Raw genomic sequence first — 23,056 nt, 5'->3', positions numbered from 1 at the left:
TTTTTATTTGCAAACATAAGGAAAGAGACGTTATTAAGACAATTATTCTCGCAGGTATTAGTTAGTCTGAGGCCATAGTTCTCAACCGGACAAAGGTGAAATGTTCGCCTTGGGGACAGGGATCTGGGGAGTGCGAAATGTGTGAACGAACCCCAGAACAAAAGCAGAAGGCAAGTTGGCAGGTAACAGTGTCTTTCTCCACAGTGAAATGAGGCCTGAAAGGCCACTCAGAGAAGAAGAAACCATCCCTCCTCTGTCTCAAACCGGGGAATTCAAGTATCTTGGTGTCTTGTATACAAGTGATGGAACAATAAAGGAAGGTATGGATAGGACTGGGGCTTCATCAGTAGTAATGATGGTGTTGCTCAAGTGCAACATGGCACAGAAAGAACTGAGCTGAAAGTTGTACCGATCCATCAACGCTCCAACCTGCACATAAGAGAATGTCATCTAAATCAAGACTGAAAGAACCAAACCCAGGATACGAGTGGCTGGAAGACCTTGCTGGTCTTGTTTAGAGATAAAGTGAAGAGCTGCATCATCCAGGGGGAGCTCAGAGCTTCTGCAGCTCACACTGAAAGGTGTCAGCTAAGGTGGTTCAGGCATCTGATTAAGATGTTTCTTGGACATCACCCGTTGCAAGTTTTCCATGGCATGCCTCCCTGGGAGAAGGCCGATGCAGACCTCAGACTCACTGGAGGGACTATTAAAGACTTATGGCCTGGGAAAATGTTAGGATCCCCTGTAGAGGGTTGTAGAGTCTTTCTGGGATTCCTTCCTGGACCTGTTACCTCCAGTACCTCGGATAAGTGGAAGACAGTGGGTGGATAGATGGAGATATCTGTATTTATATTAAGCTGTAAAAGCATTTGTCTTAACTACATTTGATTTATTTGCTTTATATGATCTCCTCTTATACAAATATGGTCAAACCAAACCTGGAATCTGTAAGAGCGCCATCTAATGGTTAGAAAATAGCGTTTAGATAAAATTTTAGGGCATCGGGTTTTGCCAATTAGAGGATATCTCGGCTAAAACAAGAGAGTTGGTACTGCACCAAAACAATAAAAAACAACATTTACAAACTCAACATGTCTGCCACCCCATGTAAGGACTCCAGTAATAACCCGTTTATTTGTTTCGGTCAGCTTGTATCTCAATAAATCAGTCACACACATAGTACCCTTCAACTTTATTTTGTTACATTGAACATACAGTTTTATAATGTTAAAAATGCAGAAAAATACGCTGTTATTAGCTTGCATTATGTAGCCTGGGCTCTAACAGCAACTCCAACTGGTTTTCTAACTTGCAACTGAAACATTATTATTTCGGGGAGACATTGCGAGGAAGAAGTTCTGAGACACAATGCTGCACAAGGATGTAAAGATAACTCTGCACATGTTGTTGTTAGCATGCCATGTTCGCAGTAAGTGCTATGATGCTCAGTTGGCTTATTATGTAGTTATAGTCTACACACACATGGATAATTAAAAAGTTTGAAATAATGTACTAATTGGGAAATTATGATGAATCCAGCAGACAGGAACTGCTAAAGAGCTTTTTTTATGCTAAACATCAATGTTTAGCATAAAAAAAACAAAGCATTTAAACCTTATTTGACAATAAAACCAAAAACATCCATTATACACGTCATAAATATACAACATATGCAATATTTAAATATTTCTTTATTCTTGTCCTCTACTTATGTCCTCTATATATAACGAAGGAGCTTACATGCCAGACTCTTGTTAAGCTGCGGTTCTAATGAATCAGCAGTGACTTTCTTGTTAAAACTGCAAATAATTAGCTTATCAGTCTGGTTCAGTTGCAGCTTCAGTTGCTGGGTGTGTTCATTACCTTGGGTCAGTGTAACCTGCCATGAATGTACTAGCAATTCTTAGCTACTTGTAAGCGATTAACAGCAGGATGATTACAAGAAAAAAATGCAGGACTCTGAAAACTTAAAGTGATAAAGGGCTGTGCATTAAATTAAAGAGAAATCCCTGAACTTGAACATATTTTGGGATGAAACATCAACTGTCATGTTGGGTTGAAAGTTATTTATGAAAGACTGTAAACCAAACCCATGCCCATTTTATTTTCAGTTTCTCCACTCGTTGCGTAAATGTTGTTACCAAGAGACGACAGCGTGTTGCTATGGGTGTGTGGGTGTAGAGCGCCAAAAGAGCCTGATGCTGAAAAGACATACAGCCCTGAGAAAAATAACAGTGAAGGAAAGTGAAAGGTACATGACAATGGCAGGGAGCAGAAGGCTGAAGAAGAGGAATACTGTGAATGTGAAAAACACAAAATGAATGAAGAACCGACAATTGATTGGCTGCTGAGGCAATTTTTAAGAACTGAATTAAAGGAAAGAGCAGAGTGGATTTAAAGGTGATTAAAAGAACATTTAGAAAACTAAATAAGTGTAGATTTGACATAATTGGACTTACCTACTCGGAGGTTTCTAAATCAAAAGTAGTTGTAGTTTAAAATCTAATTTCTTCATATGTTGAGCCAGGTTCTTTTAATTAATTATTCTTTAAGCTTTTTGTGGGTGTTTTGATGTTTTTGTTCTGAGGAAGTTGTGACTGTGAGCCTAAAAAATTAAGAAAGAAGACAAGTAAAATACAAAAAAAGAACTGTCAGGCTTAAAACAGCTACAGCTAATGAGTAGCATCTGAAAGTCATGTTTTTGGTAGACAGTAAAAAGAAATACAGAATACCAAGTGTGCGTGAGCTCAGAGTCACAAACTGATGAATGGACATTCTCCTTCAGGATTTTATGCTAGAGCTTGATTTATTGTTCCAGCACTTACAGCAAAACATCCCTGAATCATCACACTCCCATCACCATGTTCGACTAAGATATAGTATGACCTTCATCCGAAATGTTTTATCAGTTTTACACCCGATGTAACATAACACATACCTTTCTAGGTACATTTGAGGCTCTACTTTAGTGATTTCCTGATTCTACAAGTCAGGCCGTAATTTTGGTGTGACTTGTGAAACCGAAACAAAACAATGTGTCTAATCACAGTCATTGTTTTACAAAGGTGGCAGTCAGTTTTTCCACATAGGGCCAGCTCGATTTGCATAGTTTTTTCCCCTTATTAAAGGAATTCCCAATCAGAAAAGTGCTTTTTGTTTTCACCCAGGTTAATTTTGTCTGATATTAAAATCTGTTAGATCTGCATTGCCCCCACATTAACTGCAAATGCTCACTTTGCTTATAGTGGCCGCCCCGCCGTATACTTACCTAAAGCTCTCAGACACTAAAACAGAGCAAATGCATTTTGTTACATTGCACCATTGCCCACAGGAATGTTTACATCTGCTCATAAACACCTCCAAAAATAGATACAATCTGCCCGGCCAATGAATGCTCAGCAAGCCTCCATAACAATCAGGCAACATAGAGACCACACTGTTTATATTATTTATAGCCAAATGTGCGGTTAAAAGGTTCATCTTGACAGCACAAAACAATATCAACCCCTAAAAGGTTGCTTTGTCGAGCTTCTCTGCAACCTGGTGCTGTTTCAGGCTTTGTGACACCTTACAATGGATGGATGGATAGATGGTTGGATGGAGAACAGTTCTTTGTGGGAAGAAATGAATGAGCCACAGCTGATAAAAAGTGACCAGCCCTATCCGGCCGTGAATCAGCTCGGACTGAGTGGATGAGGAAGAGCAGACAACATAAGAGGGAAACTAAGGGGAGGAAGTGGGGGAAATCGTGTGATTGGTTCTAAAATTACAAGATCAATAGACGTGTAGTTTGGACTGGCCTTTTAAAGCCACTCAGTCCGCTCCTCATGTCAGCCCATCAATCAGTCTCCTCCAGGTGTAGACTCAGATAAAAAACATGAACGCTTCAAAGAATGTGTCCCAATGTCTTTCTATCTTCTCCCCAGTTTATCTGTACTTGACCTTTTGGACTGAAAAAGGAGACTGAGAGCTAATCGATGGAGGAGAGAAAAAACAAGAGGAGTCTCAGGGAAAGATCTGCTGCTAGGAGGTCTCTCATGATGTAACACATCTACATCATATCACCATGGCAACCCTGCATCAGCACCAACCGAGAGTCATAGAGAAAAGAGCCACTGTCTGTGCTGGTATGTTACAGTATGAGACCCAAAACCAGTTTAAATGTCGAGATAACTTCACAGACATATGTAGATATGTTTTTACTCAATATATTGGAGTTATTAGGTAAAAGTTTATATGGATGAGTAAAACTGTCCAGAGGCATTACCTTGAAAACCTCTGCACATCTTAAACATCTCCATCCTCTGTTTAAGTATAGACACTCATTCAGTCGGACACAAAAGCAGCCACTCCTGGCCCGCTCAATCCTCAATAAAACCCATCAAGGCTGTTTATCGAGCCATTGTCTCCATGTTCTCATGAGAGTCTAGGTATAATCCAGGGGCCTTGGGGAGAACTCGAGCACAACTCAAAGAGCGCAGGTTGAAAAACTTCTGTTCACTGACTGCTAAAAATAAACCTGATATTGAAATGAGAAGAGAAAAGTACAAGGCTGCTCGGCTCACCGAGAGGGAGGGGGAAGATGGATAAAACGGCGGGAGGTGAGGAGCAGCAGGCAGCAGGGTGGGCGTCTGTGAGGCTAGCATTCACAAGCTGTGTCTGGCTATCCATAGATCCACTTCAGCAGAGACAAAACTAGGCTGAAGGTAAAATATGTTGCTCAAATATCCCCAAAATATATACTGATTAGCAAGTCTGCTGCATTTACATAACCAATAATACATTTCTGTGGCTTCGCCAGACAGAAACATGATGGCAGTAAAACAAATCTAAGATTAGTGGCTTCCCAAGCACAGAAAGAGAAGAATACAGCTTTAAGAAGCAGAAACACGTTCTTTCTTCTTCTAGACCATGGGGTCAGTAACCTTTTCAAAGGAAACATTTATGTCATTACCCCCAATTACACACAAAACCCCCAGTTCCACAAAAACACACATGAATCTTCTAAATTATTATGCTTTTAATCAACTGATAAAATAAATAAAATAAATAAAATAAATAAATCTAAATTGATTAAAATGTAAAATTTATTTTTAATTAACAGTATTTATCAAGGTTATAAAACACTTTTAAATAATTGAAACATTTTCTAGAATGGGTTGCTAGATACTAATGGAAAATAAACAAAAAATACAAAAAGCTTAACAGAAAATGATTCCCAGTTTTGTTCTTACTTTGATACATCAAAAATACTGCTCAGTTTTATATTATAATTGGTCGAACATATTTTGAGCCACTGTGGAGACCCTAAAGAGCCAGACATGGCTCCCGAGCCACAGGTTGCAAGTTCCAAACGCATGCAAGCACTGACAGGTGGTTTCAAATCTGTTTGCTCTCATTTTAATAGATTACAAATTCAAAAATATTCACTAGGTAGAGGGAGAATTCAAAGGTTTGCCTATCAATTTCATGCAAAGGTAAACAAACCTTTTTTATGTTACAACCCTAAATAAAAGTCTAAGTGTGGTTTGTATTCAGTTCTTTTTATTCTAATACCCTGAAATAAAAAGTGCACCCAACAGCCTTCAGAAGCCTCAAATCACAGAAAACTGATAAAACACATTGAAGTCTGTGGCTGTAGAATGGCAAAATGTGGGAAATACAATTTAAAACCATGAAACCTTTTACTAACACATCTAAAATAGTATAATATGAGCTGCATTTCCAACTCAAACCTTAGAATGTGTAGCAAAAAACTTGGTGAGTGGTTCCAGTAGAAATGAAATAAATAAAAAAAGAAAAATAAAGCCATATGGAAAGTGGATAAGCTGATGACTCACACGGCAGACACGACTAATTTTACTTGGTGTAATGTGTCAAGTTCACACTTTGAAAACAAGACAAAAAGCTAACAATAAAAACACAGAGAGAACTGTTAATTTCAATATTTTGTTCACATTTGTGTTTGTTTGTAAGACTGAATTATAACACATCAAACAGTGAGACAGCCTGGTGGAGTTAGAATGGTGTTGGAGAACATTTTGCTGACAGCATCTTTATGGAAGAAGTCATTGCATGTCAACAAAGAGCTTTTCTGAGAAATCACCTTCACCTTAAAACAGATTATTAATAAATAGCATTTCTTTCAGCAAGTGGAGGCCAAACAGTTACTGAAACACTCTTTGATTCTACCTTTTATTTGTCACACGTCTGCATTAATATCCGGGTAGGTTAGCATGATACATTTTCTCTAATTGTAACAGTTGTTGTACTCATGGACCAGGCTAACAACTATAATAGTACTCGTCGTCTTCTGCTTTATCCAGGACCGGGTCGCAGGGGCAGCAGACTCAGCAGAGACGCCCAGACATCCCTCCTCACGGTGGGACGTGCCTGGAACACCTCCCTATAACAGTGAAAACAGATATAGAAACACTTTCAATAACAGAGCGCTGCAGTGCTACATGTTCTTGCCCCTGTTATATCATTGCAACGACAAACATTTTTGTTTTTATCTCCTTTTTAAAAAAAAACTACAAAAAAACAATGCTGCTTGTGTTAATTGTCATTTTAAGAAGCTGTAAACCAAACGTTGCTGGCACTATTAAAAACACTGAGGAACATACTTTATTAATAAATAAAATCACCGGGGTTGGCTCATCTGTATTTCAAGTGTTGCTGGAGTCTTCACCTCACCGGGTTTACGTTTCTGTGCAGTCTGGATAATCTCTTCCAGGTCTAGAGGAGGATTGACAAATATTTGTGTTTATAAAAATTGATTCCTTATCCCTTTTTTTAAATGTTCAAGATTTTTTTATATCGTTTTATATTCAACATGCATCCTTTATCTTTGATTTGCCATAACAAATGTGATATTTTAGCCATCAGGATTTTTATTTTTGAGAATATTTTCTGGTCAAAATAAACAAAAGTTCATTTTTCAGTCTATGTAAAACTATAAATTAGGATTTTAAACCAGACACGTGGTTCTTAAGCAGCCCTTGGTTGAATAACAAAGAGATTAGGAGTTTAAGCATGATAGACTATGCCTGAACCTGTACTTAATGGAGTAAAATCTTATTCTGATCTGGAAGGTTTGAAAGAGTTTGACATAGAGCTGATCTAAATTAGTCTAGATACCAAAAAACAGGTAAACGGCCCATTTTGCATTTACAAAACTTCAGCCTAACTTAGTTTGATGATTTGAGGAACATATGTTTAAGATCCAACAACGTTCCACAATCATTTCCAGGTTATATGTTTTGTATTTAATTGTCCAGAAGGATATAAAAACTGCTGAATAAAAATCTAGAAATCTTAGTCCAGTTTAGATGGGTAAATGTGTAAAAACACCATAGATGTGGCAGCCCTCTACATTCTGTGCTAATACTGTCACGGAGTGGTTTTGGGTTGGACCAAAGTGCAGACAAGAGCTTGGTAGCAGCATTGTGAAATCCAGAGCTTTATTCAAAGTATCAAAACGTAACAAAAAACACACGGCAGGTACTGACCAGAGTGGAATCCAAAACTTACAAGGCTGAACACTGCAGGATCATGGCATGGACGAGGGTAGCGAGTATGAGCGAGTTGTAACACAAGGAACCCACAAAACATAATGAAACAAACCAACTAATATGCAGAGAGAAAAGGCAGGTAATCAAAGGAACTAAGGACAGGTGAGGCAAGGAGGCAGGAAGGCAGAGGGAACAGGTGAACCTAATACAACTAATTAACAAGACAATGAGCAGACCTAAAACAAAACTATAAACAAAGATAAATAAAACATAAGAATCAAGAATAAACATGAACTAAAGGAAACTGAGAAATTTGAGGGAACACAACAACCTAAGGCCTAAACACTTAACAAAACAGGAACCCTGACTAAAAAGTAAACAAACCTAAACAAACACTGACTGAACCAAACTGAGGATGAAGCAGAGGAAACGAGGACTAGAATAAAAGTAAACAATAACTAAAGCTAACCTATAAAGGAGGAACTAGAGAACAAAGATAAACTAGAGGAACAAGGCTAAGGGGGACCGGAGAACTAATAATAATGAAACCATTCTAAGAACAGGAAAGCAACGCCAAGGGAACAAAGGGTGAGAGGAGAACACACTGGGTGGCAGAAGAAAACCAGAACTGAAGGAAAAACTGAAAACATGAATACAAAGCCATAAACAAGAAACCTCTAGTTAACAGTAAACAAAACAAAACACAAAGTCCAAAATATCACATCCTGACAAATAGAATGAACAACATCAGATATAAAGTACTTAAAATCTCCAGGAATTAGTTCCATGTGCTTCTGATTGAGCAGCATGATGGGCAGGGGTCAGCAATGTCTCCTGTCCTAAAACTGCTGGTTAAAAACTATTTTGTTAACCAAGTCCTGGTTCAAATATGGGACGGGTTGGGTTATGGGATTTTACCGAACAGATTTGGTGTGGTTTTCAGCTTAAAAATGGTTAGAGTGACACATAAATCCGCAAGCAAGTAATGTTTGGGTTAAAATAAATTATGTAACCTAATGTTAAGATCTAAAACAAATGGATCTAATCAGAATTATGCTTCATCTTTACACAAAGAATTTAAGAGATGACCCAACAAGACCGGTACGTTTTAGGGATTTTAAAATAGGGCTCATCAAATGAGGGCCAAATTCTTTAAACAGGATTGCTTCCCATTGAATGGACAAATAACCCAAAGAAATCATGTTTGGGCTGCAGCCGACATCTTTTTTTAATGCAATGCTGTGTCCTCAGGCAATGCTGTCCTGGGCCAAGAGCCATATTATACACATCAAAAACAGCCACTGATTAAAGCTGGTCACTGATATTAACATTATTAAACAGCATAATTGCTCCAACTTACCATTTCAGTCTCATCCATTAGAAGACGTTCCTAGAAGTCTAATGATGGAACAGAATATCATTATTTCTCAAACTGTAACAATTTAATGTGCCATCCATCAACAGTAGCACTGTGAAGAATGACATGGCTTCTTCTAGTTTCTTCTCTAACCCAACAAACTTCTGTCCCAACAGCATAAACCCAACTTCAAGGTCACAGAAATAACCCAAGAGATTTCAGATAGCATGTCCTCGGTTTCAATCTCAAGTCCAGCTACTCTGGTTTCCCCCCAAAGTCCAAAACCTGGCATCCAAGGTTAAGCAAAGATACTAAACTACCCTGGAGGTTGGCACCAGCCCACCACGACCCTAAACATGATTAGGTGGGTGCAGAAAATAAATGGATGTTTTAGATCAGATATTAAAACGTGGGTTTCAATCCACCAGATTCTCTTTTACCCATTCTGGAAAATAACAAGCTGATGGTGTGTTAAATAGATGCCATCGAGATTTTTAGAAGGGATATATGTTTTCAACCTCTTGGTCCACTCCCCAAGCTTTCTATTAATACATTTCCCAAATTTTCCCCCCTTAACTCAACACTGTTATTTCACCTCCTCTTTTGCTCTTGCTTCAATGCAGGAGTGGGAGGTGTTGCTACGCGACAGATTAGCTCCTTTCTCACAAGAAGCAGAGTGCAGACCTTGACTCTGGGTGTAAAAATAAACTGCAACCATTCAGTTATGCTTACCTTGAGCAAAATCTCCTTTAAAACTAACCACTTTCTCCTCCTTTTAACAAATAACCTTGAATCGGTCCAAAAATGAATCACTTATTCACATGTGAGATAAACACAATTCATGTCTCATTATCTGTGCAATTTTCTTCCTTGTCTGCAGTTAACTTTCACACCAGAAGATGATGGGGCTGCTGGCGGATCTGAGCGCTCTGTTCCCTGCAGTGAGATGACTAAGTTAGCAAAGGAACAGGCCGCTCGTTCCTCATCTGCAGTCACTGTCAACGGGTGAAGCTGCAAAAGTCCCACTTGTTGTTGCTTCAAAAGGAGTGTGAACAGAAAGAGCCAGAATAGTTCCTGCCCTTTGTACATCTGCTCAGTGTGAGTGTGGACACACTGAAGGAGGAGGAGAAGCAGTGTGTCAGGGGTGTCAAATGTGAGCAAATGAGTAGGTTTTTGTAACGGTGTGTGGATGAGCGACAGGGTGAATGTGAGTGAGAATGAGAGTGGACAGAGGATGGTTTATTTTCTTTTACCCCGAATGTTGAAATGCATCTTCTGTGACACAGTGGTGGCATCTCTTGTGTGTCACAGGAGCAAAACTTTAGAAAAAAATGACAATTCAAAATTATCTCAACCTGATTTTTGACCTTTTTAATATTGCATTGCCTATACTTTGTGAAAAGCTGGGAAAAAACTGTAATATTAGCCTTTTGGATCTAGAATAACCAAATGCATGAGAATACATCCAGAGAAGGCAAAGAGCAAAGTTAGTGATTATATTTCTTATAATAAACTCTTGAAGAAAATGTTTCCTTTTTATTTGGTAATAGCAGAGTGATATATATGTACTACCAGTCAGAAATTTGGACACACCTTATAATGTAATGATTTGTATGTATTTTGTATCGGTATATAGAGAATTTTATTTTATTGCTTTTCACAGGTGTGTCATCTCACCACCACTTGCAGCAATTTTCATCATTGCGGTTAATAATTGCAAGAATATTGGCAGCAGTGCCAATTTTTTATTTAATACACTTTTATGCCATTAAATTCAAACCAGCTTAAAACTGTTTGGTTTAGAAGAAAACATATTGTTTTTAACTCAGTGACTGAAAAAACGTCTGCTAAAAGATGGTACTCCGTTGTCCCCTACATGTTTGCTCCATAAATAAAGAAGGAAATCACCATAGCAACCTGTGACTCAGTTGGTTCTTTCTTAAAGTTCACATGTTGCCTCATAGAGAATGCATATTTTCAGTCATTGTATAATTTCCAAAGAGGGTCCAGGGAGCATCTGCTCTAGGATCCTTTAAAGATTTTTCTGGATTTGTCTATTTTATTGATCACTATAGATTGTTTTTGGCTGCTGTTATAAAAAATGGGAATGTGTGTAAGCACCTGGCAACAGAGGCCCAAAAGTCAAACAGTGGTAACATCACAACACACTGTAAAATTTCAAAGAAAGAAGAAGAAAGATCAAACAGCCAATCAGGACTAAGAGAAGTGTGATGAACATAGACAGCATGTTTCGAGGCAGAATTTATCAAATCTACAATCTGGGAATTTAAGACCGATTTGTACTAAACTAAAAAAAGAAGATACAATGAAACAAATTACTCTCAAAAGTGTACAAACCCCTTAAAATGTCATGATGTTAAAATTAGGAACATGATAAATCCAATTTCTAATCTTTTTTCACCTCTAATACAACATGCTCATCTTATTTGAACCAAAATATAAACAAATCAGGAAAGTAAATCAAATAAATAAAAAATGTGCAATAATCTAATTGGGTACATTTACATCCTTAAACTGAAGCTCTTTTTGATTGATTGATTGATTGATTGTAAGGTAGACGCCTGTCATCAGTTGCAGAAAACGTTTAGTGGTCCCAGGAGGATCTTCTGATTTGGATTCTTTAGCTAAATCCAGTGTTTGCAGAGTGGTTACACTGACACGCTGTCATCATGCTGTTGGGATGTTTTCTGCAGCGGAGAATGAGAGGATGGTTCGAGTTGATGGGCTAAATGTAGGGCAATCGTGAAGAATAGTAGTTAAAGTGCTGCTTGAGCTATTTTGCCAAGAATTCAGATTTTTTTATTTGTTTGAAAGCTTTGAAAAGTTTCCTTCCACCTCGCAATTACACACTACTTCTTGTTGGTCTATAGCATAGAATCCATAATTCTGCAAGGCAAATGTTATCTGTATTCAGATGTTAAACTGCACCGAATAAAATCATGAATACAAATCCTTCCTGCAAACATAAATCTTCGTCTATGACAGTACAAAATCTTTGGCCCAAAACTGTGCCCATAGAGAGCAGGCAAATTTATGATGAAGAGAAGAGGTGATTGAGTTAAAAAAAAAGGAACAGAAAGCGTGAAAATTAAGGAGTGAGTGCTTGAGTTAATAAGCTTTGATGAGTGGTTGTAGCAGAGAGGATTATAAGACCAAATGAGCCTCTGCATGAATACTGAGACAAACAAGAGTTTCTGGCACAATGACGGTCCTCTAATTGGATCCCTTTGAGTCCATTTGCTGTCAGGGAGACAGCACACTTGTCCCTACAACCTGTCGCTCATCCTCTGCCTGCCTCTTCACTGAATCGTCCTTATCTACGATACCACCACAAGCATTTCTCATGTTATTGGAGTTCTTATGACAACAGTGAGAATGGAAGCGCTTGAGACGACACAGAGAGCAGGATGTTGCTGGGACAGATGAAGTATCTACAGAACCGCTTGGGTGAGGGAAAAACAAACAACCTGGAGTGCTTCTGTTCTGGGAGCTCCTGCATAATAATAAAAGCCTCTTCAGCCCACATAAATCCTGACAGAGATGTTTTCATTACCTGGGTACTGAACACAAATCCTAAATAAAACAGCATCCACATAAATAACTGTCTGGAGGTCATGTTTGCTTGGAAATGCTAATATATCATAATTTAGAGACAGTTAGCCACTTTGTATAAAACACTACAACAAAGAAATAAATGTTTATTTTTAGAAGACACTTGTTTATTATCCATATTACCTGTTATTTAATGATGTCATGATCCGTGTACATTTATTAGGGTTCCTTGGAAAGGTTTTTTTTTAATAGTTTTTGTAGTATAAGCAAAGTCTAATTACACTTAGCTTGAGTGATTTAAAGCCTGGACTTGGGAGTGGTTCATTGTTTTTTTTTCTTTACTGGAGTAATTAAAAGGAAGGAAAGCGTTTTCATTGAAACAAGTGTCAGGGAAGTGAAAAGTGGTTTGAGTTCAATACAATTAACAACCTGTTTTCAGCAGGTAGTAGGATGGTTTCACTTACAGCCAGCAAACCGGGTGTAAACATGCAGGATGCAACATGGGAACTTAAATTGTTTATTTGAATAAAGACGCATAAAAATGTAAATGATCTTCATAATCCTTGAAGGCGATACAGAGTTTACACTCCAAAGAGCCATTCTCACCCTCAGTGGAGCTATATAAAACCTTTTAGAGCCGCAAATGTTTACCTGATCTATTAAAAAAAGACACACTATTATTTTTTATGAATTTCTACTATGAGAAATGTATTTATATTCATTTTTTAAAAATACAATTTTATTTTTATTTTTAAGTTTTAAAATAAAAAAAAAGATGATGGATACGTTTTCTTCTATGGGACATTGGTATTTGTGGAAAATGATGTAAAAAAAAAAAGCAAATAGTTTCCAACCTTATTAAAAGAGTGGAAGGTCCAAAAAATCGCTTCCGGTTCCAGAGCTGCACATTGCAGACTCCTGCATTAAAGTAAATGGTAGAGTAACCTGTTAGCAGTCTTATGAATATATATATTATTGATACTGATTAACTGATGGAAACAGAGATACAATACAGAGCAAAACTTTTGAATAATCTTTAGCATAGACGTTGCTGCCTAAGAGCTAAATTTATAATGCACTTTAAGATATAAAAAAAAGTGCTACAATTTTCTTATAAATCTTCCAGAAGGATGCTGATCAATGGCTCTCTGAACTTTCTGAAGACATTTCAGAGTTATTCTTTGGACTCTGGCAGTTTTTCCATAATTTTCTGTCAAGCCCCTGTACCTGAACATGACAATATATGTTGCAAAGAGTGTGCATTAAGATATCGGACAAATAGGAAACAAAGAAAGAAATGCCTGGACTAAAACTGTGAAAGTAATGTCTTTAATAAACTGGAAGACGTCCAGGGAAGAACTGACCCAGGATCTGACAGATGCATCATCTTTAATTTAATCATCTACTTTACACCAGGATTTCAGCTAATAGCGTTCTAAAATCAGCTTGTAGGGGCTTAAAAACTATTTCTATCTGTCAAATTATCTCATTTTTATCTTTCTCATAGGTCAGTCTAATGAAATGGAAAAAAAATGTGTCTTTGAGAAAGGCTGATGGTTTAACGTGTGTAGAAACAACACTGGTTACTCCCCTGAATTGTCGTGAATCTGTTACACCGTAGAGTAAAAACAGAGTGGGCTGAATATAAATAGAAAAGCAGCGAAATTTTATAGAAAAACATAAATAAAGGTTCTAAAAAGAACCTGGCTCATGGGAGGCAAAATATGAAGAAATGAGGGGTTAGTTAAAACCTTTACACAGTAAATATACATAGTAAATATAATAATATAATATAATATAATAATATTATAATATTATTATAAATTAATAATATAATATAATAGTAATATACCTAGTAAAACACTTCATTTTTTCTTTCTACAGAAGAAAGTGAGCATAGGCTTGTTCTTAGGTGTTAGATGTTTTAACTTTCCAAAGAAAACACACTTTGCTCAGTCGTTCTATGTTCAGCTGTCTCTAACTCTGTGTACTCTGTTTTTCTTTCCCATAAAAAGTACTCCTGGCTCAGTGCTCGTGCTTTTCCAGTAAATGCTTTCTGTCTTCTCACCTCCTAGCCGGAGATGCCATATGGTCAGTCATAACTTGCATTGTTCTGCTGGAGGTTCCTTACTTTAAAAGGGAGTTGTTCCTTCTCACTGTTGCCAATGAATTATTCCGAATTTTAAAACAGAATTTAATTTTATTGAACTAGACTAAAACACAGTCACTAAGTGCACCACCAGATGGATGCTCATTGACACATGAAGACAAAATGTATTTAGTATATTTGAAACACACTGTGTGACTAAACTGTGATCTTTTCTGATTCAGTTTGATAAAGTGACCATACAGCCTCTAATTATGTCTCCTCTGAGTGAGCTGCATTCACTGAACTGATTTCACTGTCCTGACTTATAAAAGTCTCCAGTTTAACAACAGATGGGTGTGAAACGTATTTCTCTCAGCTTTAGGGGTGGCGCTCATCCGTATGATGTCCTGCGGAGACGAAAAACTATTTTTCTCACAGTTTTGACAGCTGCCAAGTTGCAAAGTGAAAAAAATGGGGTATAAAATGTACAAATAGTAGTAATTTTTAGATGGCTAGATTAAAAACAGAGTTTAACACTACATCAAAGTACAAACTTGTAATTCTTGTCTGATTATCTGGTTTTGGTTTTGTACCTTTAGGTCATTAGCAGTCTGGAGTCAGTGATGTAGGAAGAGGAAACAGAGGTGGCTGAGTCATTGGATGAGAGCCAGGAGGCAGATTTACAACACAGTAGCACTGAAGCAGGATTATTCATCATCTCGATTTCCTAAAGTCAAAATAAGACAACAGATTTTCAATTTATCACTACTGTTTGGCTAATTATTTCAAATTTATCAGAGAAATATATATATGTATATATATATATATATATATATATATATAATATAAGATTTGACTTTGATTTGAATTGTAGAAACTATAAATTTGAGCTGAATCTTTGCTGGAATACCTGCATCACCTTGTGATTTCGCCTCCTTATAAACTAGTAATTCGTAAGGATGTCTTTTAAAATCAAAGCAGAGTGATAAATGTGTCCTGCATTTGTGGACAGTTGGTTATATCCTGCGGCTCGTTTATCCTCTGCAGGTCTCTTTATGAATAGGAGGGATGGGAGCTGGAACGGGATGCGGGGGCGCGCAGCGCGCTCCTTCATGTCGGTCACTGGTGAGATCTATTTTTAGAAACGCGGAATAATTCATGAGCGCCATTCATTAAAAACGGATGGACCTTTCATTAAGACTTTGTAAAACCCTACTGTAACTTTGAAGCACATCAGAAGAAGAAAAATAATGAGAGAGCGATGGTCCAGAGTCAGAGATGAACGTCATGGTTTAAACTTCAAAGGCAGCTGAAATGGAAAAATCTCATCTTTAATTGCTCATTGTGTTTAATTTCATGCGTCATTTATTTTATCATGACTAGCTTTTAATTATCTAATTATTTCCTGTAAATATTATATGTTTTGTTAATAGTTTAAAATTAACATTTTGCCTCAATAATGAGAGTTTTGTTAGTATTTGATGCTCAAATAGTACAAAGAAAACAAGTCTCAGGATCCACGCCTGCCTCCCTGGCAGCAGATAATCTCCATCAATCTCTAACATTTGACTTACAGGCGGTAACTGTTGTCTAACAAACACCTGCCGTGTTTACTGACAGGTCCGGGGCAAACAGGCAGGTGCCAGACATATAAACACACAGAACTCGTTCGTATTCAGCACAGTCCTCTCATCCTATCCCCCCTCTTCCTCGTCCTCCTCCTTTCACAAATCACCGGAGCCCGGTGACTCCGTTTACGTTTTTACGATGGCTCCGCCCTCTACTCGGTTTTGTCCAAATCGGGCTTTTTGCGTCGCCGGAGCTCCCGATTTCTAGCCGACGTCACGACCGAGTAAAGGGAAGAGCTGACGTCGAGGAAGAGTCACAGAGAGGAGAGGGCATAGGAGAAGGAGGGGGAGACTCTCAGCGCTGTATGCATTCATATGAGGCATATCTATCCCCCTTCTACCTCCTCCTCCCTCCGTTTTACGTCGGTGTTGGTGCGTCGGGAGCCCCCCTGCTCCGGTGGAGTCCCAGGCTATATAAGAGACCGGCGAGCAGTGTCCCTCAACCAGATTTACGGGTTCCGGACTTCTGAGCCAGAAGAGACGGCGACCTGCAGCCGCCGATTCACCTGCACTCCGAAAGGAGGGACGAAGGGAGAAGGTTTTATAAAAACCTTGCTCTGGAGAAAAAGAAAAAAAAACAGCTGAGATGAAAGTCCAATAGCACACCTTTTTCTCCCCTCATTTCTATAACCTGTCTCTGAACACATCTGAGGAGACAGACGGGACTCTTCAACAGACCTTTAACAGCATTCCGCTTTGCAACTGAACACCTGGAGGGACTTTGCCGGTTCGCCGCAGCAACAGACCACGATGTACCGCTCAACCAAAGGTGCGTCCAAGGCGCGACGGGACCAGATCAACGCCGAGATCCGAAACCTGAAGGACCTGTTGCCCATCTCTGATGCAGATAAAGCGCGGCTCTCGTACCTGCACATCATGTCCCTGGCCTGCATGTACACCAGGAAGTCCGTCTTCTTTACTCAAGGTAGAAACAAAACACAACCTGTTGATTAATCTCCAGCATAGTGCAGGAATCAACAAGTGTTTGAGCCTTGGTGTGACAAAATCTGATTTTAGAATCAAATCTACATCTGTAACTCATCTAAATATGATTAAAGATAGTTTATGAAGTGCTAAATTGTCAGTGTCGTTGTCCATGGTGCTGAAAGGCTTTAAAAACAATAAACGCAGATTTGGTGCTGGCCATGGTGCTGAAACTGTCATTTTTTTTCCCTCGTTGCTTTCGACGCTGTCCTTGCGATGTCCATGGTGCTGAAAATGATGCTTGTACTGCGCCATATATCAAAACCTCTCTTTATTAACAGCTGTTTTCTCCCTTTCTTCCCAGAGGCTGGATCTGTTGGTAGTCTTGAGGAGAGCGCAGCGTTTCTGTCTTTTCATGAGCTATCGGTGCTGATGGAGGCACTGCCGGGCTTCCTGATGCTGCTTACTGGAGAAGGGAAGCTGCTCTACCTGTCTGACAGCGTCTCAGAACACCTCGGACACTCCATGGTGAGTATACATAAAGCTCCTCCATTCCTCAACACAGGAAGGTTGTTTCAGATGGGCTTAACACTGGGTGTCTTTGTTTCAGGTGGATCTTGTGGCACAAGGTGACAGTGTTTATGATATCATCGATGCTGCAGATCACTTCATCATGAGGACCAAGCTGTCTGTTTCTACATCACTTGAGACGGGTAAGACACAGTGTTCTTTTCTTAGTTTAATGGCTATTCTTTCTTTATTACACACTGAAAAGTGAAAAGGGATGAGAAATAAAAGATACCCTCCATAATAATGAATCATCCCAGTTCAATAAACTGTAACTGACAACTTTGCAAACCCCAGAAAGTGATATTATGATACCGTTTCTTGCTACTAGAATTACCTTAAGCACCAAACCCTGTGGTACTCCATAATTAACTGTGCTGTAATTAAATTGTTTAGTTTACACCATCCAACCCTGAACTAATTATTATTTCTAATGAACCTCCTCCCATTTTCTCCTCGAACAGACCGTCTCTTCCGCTGCCGTTTCAACACCTCCAAGTCTGTGCGGAGGCAGAGTGCCGGAAATAAGCTGGTTCTGATCCGAGCTCGCTGCCTCGCATCCCCTTCTACTGCCCCCACCGCCAGCTCCTACTGGACCACCAACCCTGTGTGGGTGTGTTTCTGCACCCCCCTGGAACCTCAGCCTACTCGATCTGGGTCTGGGGCAGAGAGGGACCCGGCCTCTGCCCCTCCCCTGGCTGAGACCAACTTGTTCCTGGCTTGCTTCCACTCCCAGCATGGCCGTGATATGAGGCTGCAGGTGGCACAGGACAGGTGAGTTTGTCTTTCTTTCTTTCATGAGTTGCACAAATTATGAGGTTATTTAGTTTGTTGGATGAAGACATGGAAAATCTCATCTCCACCCACTCTACCCTGCAGCATAAGCACATATCTGGGCTATGATGTGACAGCTTTATGCTCCCGCTCCTGGTACAGCCTTCTCCACCCACAGGATCTGTCACACGCCTCTGCTCAGCACCGCAGCCTATGTAAGTGCATTGTTCATACTAATTAAGCACTTTACAACCATCCATGCCCACACTGTGCCCACTGGCACATTCACACAATGAGAAACACCAAGATGATTAATGTGATTACGCAGCAATCCTAACGTGTTCTGCAACTGTTGTTGACAGTGAGAGAAGGTGGAGAGGGCAGAGCTGAAATGGTGGTTCGTGTTCAGGCTCAAGACCTGTCCTGGGTTTGGCTCTACATGGTGCTTCAGCTGCAGCATGGAGACATTCCCATTAGCAGCAACAACTACATCATCAGGTATGTATTACTCTTTAAAAACACACCGAGTAAATGTAAAGGAAACATACAGGATAATGTGAGTAAACACTAAATTTACTCACCCGTTTTCTCTTTCTTCTTTCAGTGACTCTGAAGCCTGGTCGGTGCGTCAGCAGCTCAGCTCAGAGCAGACTCAGCTGACCCTGGTTCTGAGTGCTGGTACATCTCAGCAGGAGGGTTTGAGTTTGCAGTCTCCAGAGACCCTCTCCAGCCCAGACCAGGTGTTCACACCAGGTAGCAGCGGCCTGTCAGCCCAGTCCTTTGACTTCAGCACTGCAGGCTGCAGCGTTGGCTCCTCTGATGAACCGGGGAGCTCCATCACTGAGCCCATGCAGCTGGAAGGAGACCCTCGCTCCAGTATCTCTTCTCTGGAGGAGGAAAGCTTCTTTCAGCAGCATCCAACTGAAACCCCTTCAGCTGCTTCTTCACCCACTCCAGTCACCGTTGAAACAGTAGCAGATTTAGACTTTTTAACTCAGAACATTCTCCTTCCTCCCTCCTTCCAGCTCGACCTCCCACTCCCAGCTCTCCCCCTGCCTCTCCCCCCTGTACCCACCTCACAAGCTCAGCAGACCAAAGAGTTTGTGTGCACTCCCCCTTACACCCCTCAGGTTGGGGGAACCAGCTTCCAGTTCAGTGAACCCCTCTTTAGCTTTGACCCAACTGGTACCACCACTCCACCCCCCTCAGCAACAACTGCCACTGCCACCACCTCCTTGGCCCCCTCGGCCTCCTCCACAGCCCCACCAACTACAGCCTCTAGTCCCACACCTCCCACCACTCTCTCCACCAAGCTCCCCCTTGCTCTGCCCATTCTGTCCACTGACCTCCTTTTCCCTGTTGAGACCTGCAGCGGCTCCCTATATGAGAAATTACCCCCCACACCCGATAGTCCAGGAGATGGGGATTGCACAGTGATGACCCTGCCCGAGGTACGGGGCCCACTTTACGTAGATGTACCACTGGGGCCCCTCCAGTTTCCTCCTGAAGGCCTGCTCACCCCTGAGGCATCACCTGGTAAACATCCCTGCCTCTCCTTCTTCTCTGTTGAGAGGGAGAAAGAGAGGGCGGAAATTTCCCTCTTGGCTCAACACATCAGCTCCCTGGCTGAGGGGTTCTACATGGATCCTCTCTTGTCCAAACTCTCCCCTCCTTCGCTATCACCCTCCTCCTCCCCTCCATCTCCCTTCCTGTCTCCAGCTATTGAACCTGCCGATCAAGTCCAAATGCTAAGGGAGTTTTATCCCATAAAAACATGGAGAGGTCTGGACATTCCCATCTTCCTCGATGATGATGAATCTCTGTTTGAAGAGAGCATCCTAGAAACCCTTCTGCAAGACGACTTTGCTCCACCCCAGACACCAAACCTCTCTGCCCTGTCCCCTTTGAAGTCCCCTATGTCAGATCCCTCGAGCCCAACTTCTCCTCAGACCCCAGTGTGTTGGCACCAACCCTCCCAGTTTGAGGGAGTGGGCCACATCTGTAGCGTCCAATCGGCGCAAAGTAACTCCATGGCCGGATGCGGGGCGACTGTGGCTGCTGAGGCTGGGGTGAAGGTGGACGGGGAGGGGCTGGCGGAGGAAGCAATGGAGATTGAGGTGGTGTCATCTCCTGTGTCCTCTTGCTCCTCCATCCCAGCTTCCCCTCCCCTCCTCCTCACCGCCTCCCCGAGCCCCACCACCTCCATGCCCGTCGCCTTGCCCACGCCTGCCGTGTCTTGCACTCAGTCCCTCCTGGAGGAACTGGCCGTCCTGGAACCCATGTTTGGGGCAGGTGCCTCGATCGCCCCTGGCTTAGGGCAACAACCTGAGTTGTATCAACTCCAATGTCATCCATCGCCACAGTGCTTCCACAAAGGTGAGCATTTGTTGCTTTTGGTATCTCACCTTTTTGAACTGATATGCAAACACTGTGACTTCAATTGTTAATTTTCCTCTTCTCCTGTTTTTTTTTTTTTGTCTTTCAGATGGGAGTGGAAGTGTTCCTCCGTTCTAAAATAAGTCTGTGACTTACTTCATTAAGTATGGCATATTGTCATATTTTGTGGAGACCCTTTTACTGAAAAGTAAAAAACAATTAAGTGTATAAATATACATAATGTATATACAACTTAAGGACTTCATCTCCTACATGTCTGCCGAGAACAAAGATTGGCTTTATATTTTTGTTCAGTCATTTTTCTGTGTAATACTGCAAAAAATAAAAACTAACTGGTGCAAGATTCACATGACGGTCCGACCGCATGGACCCAGAACTGCCTGGGTTCTGAGTCCACGTGGTGACTTCTCAAGAGCTTCAGAGATGATCAGACTCCAGATACGTATGTGTATTCACTCGTAGTGAAATAACTGTTGTGAACAAAAACAATGATGCATTTCTTGCTATTTCAGTAGTGGGATGAATCATAGCACTTTTTTGCCTGACATGCAGCAACGCAAACCCAAAACTCAAATGATACTGGAAGTCAAATGTTTACAATCGTTTACGACCTAAGTGCGAAAACAATCAGTAGTAGAATATAGGAAGATTTCGTGCATTAAATCTTCAGATTTAGTCACCAGAGCCACAGTTCTGGTTTAAAAGTTTTCCAAAACTAAGAAATGCCATGAAGCTAAAACTGAGATAGTTTGAGGTTTGAGTTTGCGACGTTTAAACCTTTAACATTTCATATCTATCACTCCATCTGAAATCTTGTGTATCTATATGGTTTGCAAGCAAAAGAAAAGATATTAAGAAGTCCTGGCATCTGAAGAAAACAGCTTCTCTGGAAGTTTGCTTGGACTCTGGTCATGCCACAAACCCACTTCTACTCTGTACTGTACATTAAGACTCTGAATGTGGGCTCATTGGGTCCCCCTCCTACTCCTCTTCTTCTTCCCTGCTTTTGGCCGTGGGGCAGTTGGCTGGATATTCTTGCAGCATCAATATTTGCAATGCTGGCAGCTTATAGCGGCTCCTGTGTGCCTGAGACGGCCCCACCTGACCTCCTGAACTCTGAACCCTTCGTCCACTCCAAACGAGCGGACGGTCGCATCGTGGCTCCGCTGGAGCGCGGTGCAGCGAGGCACAAATTGACTATGTTGAATGAGCAATTCTTCTGTTTTGAGAGGGGTTTAAAATACAAAGGTTTTGTTTTAAAAAAATGAAAATGGGGACGGGGTGCTATTTCTATTCAGTTACCAAACGACACGGGTTGAGAATGGTACAATTCCCATGGTGTCGACATGCTCACGTAGAGTTGTCTACGGTCAAGTAAAGGATTGATTCCTACGTTCTAGCTATTCAAGGCTAAGTTAATATACATGTGTAAAAATTCTACTACTGTATGTGTGATATTTGAACAAAAAAAGATGTTAAATCATATGCATTATGTCTGAGGATGTAGGCATATGTTGTTTTCTGAAAGGTTGTACACATTTGTACATTTGTATGAAACAGTTATTGGTCTGTACATACAGAAGAGAGAGATTTTTACTGCGTAAGATGGAATATATTCTGAACATCTTATTAGTATTCTTATTATTCCTATTATTTACTGCAGAATGGACATTGTGAACCAGTGTTCTATTGTGATGCTGATAAGTGTATTTGGTTGTCATACAAATGCATTTATATTAAAGTGCACTTAATGCTGCTGATGCATTTGTGTCGTCAGAGTCAAGCTTTCTGTTCCTCCCTCAGCCTCATCAACATCACCATCATCATCATCATCATCATCATCTTTTCCTCCCTCCCTTTCCCTCTCCCGCGTTTCTTCCCCCGAAGCGAGTTTCGCTCAGCAACAGCTCTGACGCACACGTATGACGAGACAGAATGAGACACTATCTGACTCAGACTGACGCACACACTTGGCATTGAGGTTTTTTTTTGGACAGACACACACGTACACACACAGACACACACACACATGTAATAGTAGGAAGATGACACCCTCCTATTCCCTCCTACCAACACCCCTCTTTACAAGTCACAGTAGCCCATTTTTGCTGATGTACCTGCGACTCTCAGCATGGTGTGGAGCTCCATATATAGGCATTCCTGCTCCGACTGAAAACAGCCTTGCATCTATTCTCAGCTTCTATTCAGGAGGATCGGAGCGGGGAGGGCTGAG

At 40.6% G+C, this 23,056-nt stretch overlaps 1 protein-coding gene and 2 long non-coding RNA genes across 4 annotated transcripts; 1 reads left to right on the top strand and 2 right to left on the bottom strand.

Moving 5' to 3' along the window:
* Nucleotides 1–5,065: 5,065 nt before the first annotated feature.
* Nucleotides 5,066–7,730, bottom strand: LOC124860029. 2 transcript variants are annotated; one of them, XR_007036253.1, is made up of 3 exons: nucleotides 7,512–7,730; nucleotides 6,627–6,738; nucleotides 5,066–6,406 (listed from the first exon to the last, which is right to left on the bottom strand). It is a non-coding gene; the product is annotated as an uncharacterized LOC124860029 (long non-coding RNA). The 2 variants fall into 2 exon arrangements; XR_007036252.1 differs by having other exon boundaries at nucleotides 6,648–6,738.
* Nucleotides 7,731–15,413: 7,683 nt separating this feature from the next.
* Nucleotides 15,414–16,265, bottom strand: LOC124859837. The gene is made up of 3 exons (XR_007036205.1): nucleotides 16,108–16,265; nucleotides 15,750–15,842; nucleotides 15,414–15,665 (listed from the first exon to the last, which is right to left on the bottom strand). It is a non-coding gene; the product is annotated as an uncharacterized LOC124859837 (long non-coding RNA).
* Nucleotides 16,266–16,505: 240 nt separating this feature from the next.
* On the top strand, nucleotides 16,506–22,587 carry npas4a (neuronal PAS domain protein 4a). Its single transcript, XM_047352685.1, has 8 exons — nucleotides 16,506–17,086; nucleotides 17,450–17,613; nucleotides 17,696–17,798; nucleotides 18,117–18,426; nucleotides 18,532–18,641; nucleotides 18,789–18,924; nucleotides 19,031–20,802; nucleotides 20,912–22,587. The coding sequence occupies exons 1-8, from the start codon at nucleotides 16,912–16,914 to the stop codon at nucleotides 20,938–20,940; spliced, it is 2,799 nt and encodes a 932-aa protein (XP_047208641.1). The 5' UTR covers nucleotides 16,506–16,911; the 3' UTR covers nucleotides 20,941–22,587.
* The last annotated feature ends 469 nt before the right edge of the window (nucleotides 22,588–23,056 follow it).

This window comes from Girardinichthys multiradiatus, chromosome 23 (genome assembly GCF_021462225.1).
Source record: "Girardinichthys multiradiatus isolate DD_20200921_A chromosome 23, DD_fGirMul_XY1, whole genome shotgun sequence".
NCBI classification, from domain to species: domain Eukaryota; kingdom Metazoa; phylum Chordata; class Actinopteri; order Cyprinodontiformes; family Goodeidae; genus Girardinichthys; species Girardinichthys multiradiatus.
Note: the sequence above shows the minus strand (reverse complement) of the source record. Positions and strands in the feature narration are given on the sequence as shown.

Bases quoted from the DNA above. Each gene is read 5' to 3' on its own strand.
- npas4a (XM_047352685.1), top strand. From the start codon at position 16,912: ATGTACCGCTCAACCAAAGGTGCGTCCAAGGCGCGACGGGACCAGATC. The intron at 17,087-17,449 runs GTAGAAACAAAA...CTTTCTTCCCAG, and splicing joins GTCCGTCTTCTTTACTCAAG to AGGCTGGATCTGTTGGTAGT. The intron at 17,614-17,695 runs GTGAGTATACAT...TCTTTGTTTCAG, and splicing joins AACACCTCGGACACTCCATG to GTGGATCTTGTGGCACAAGG.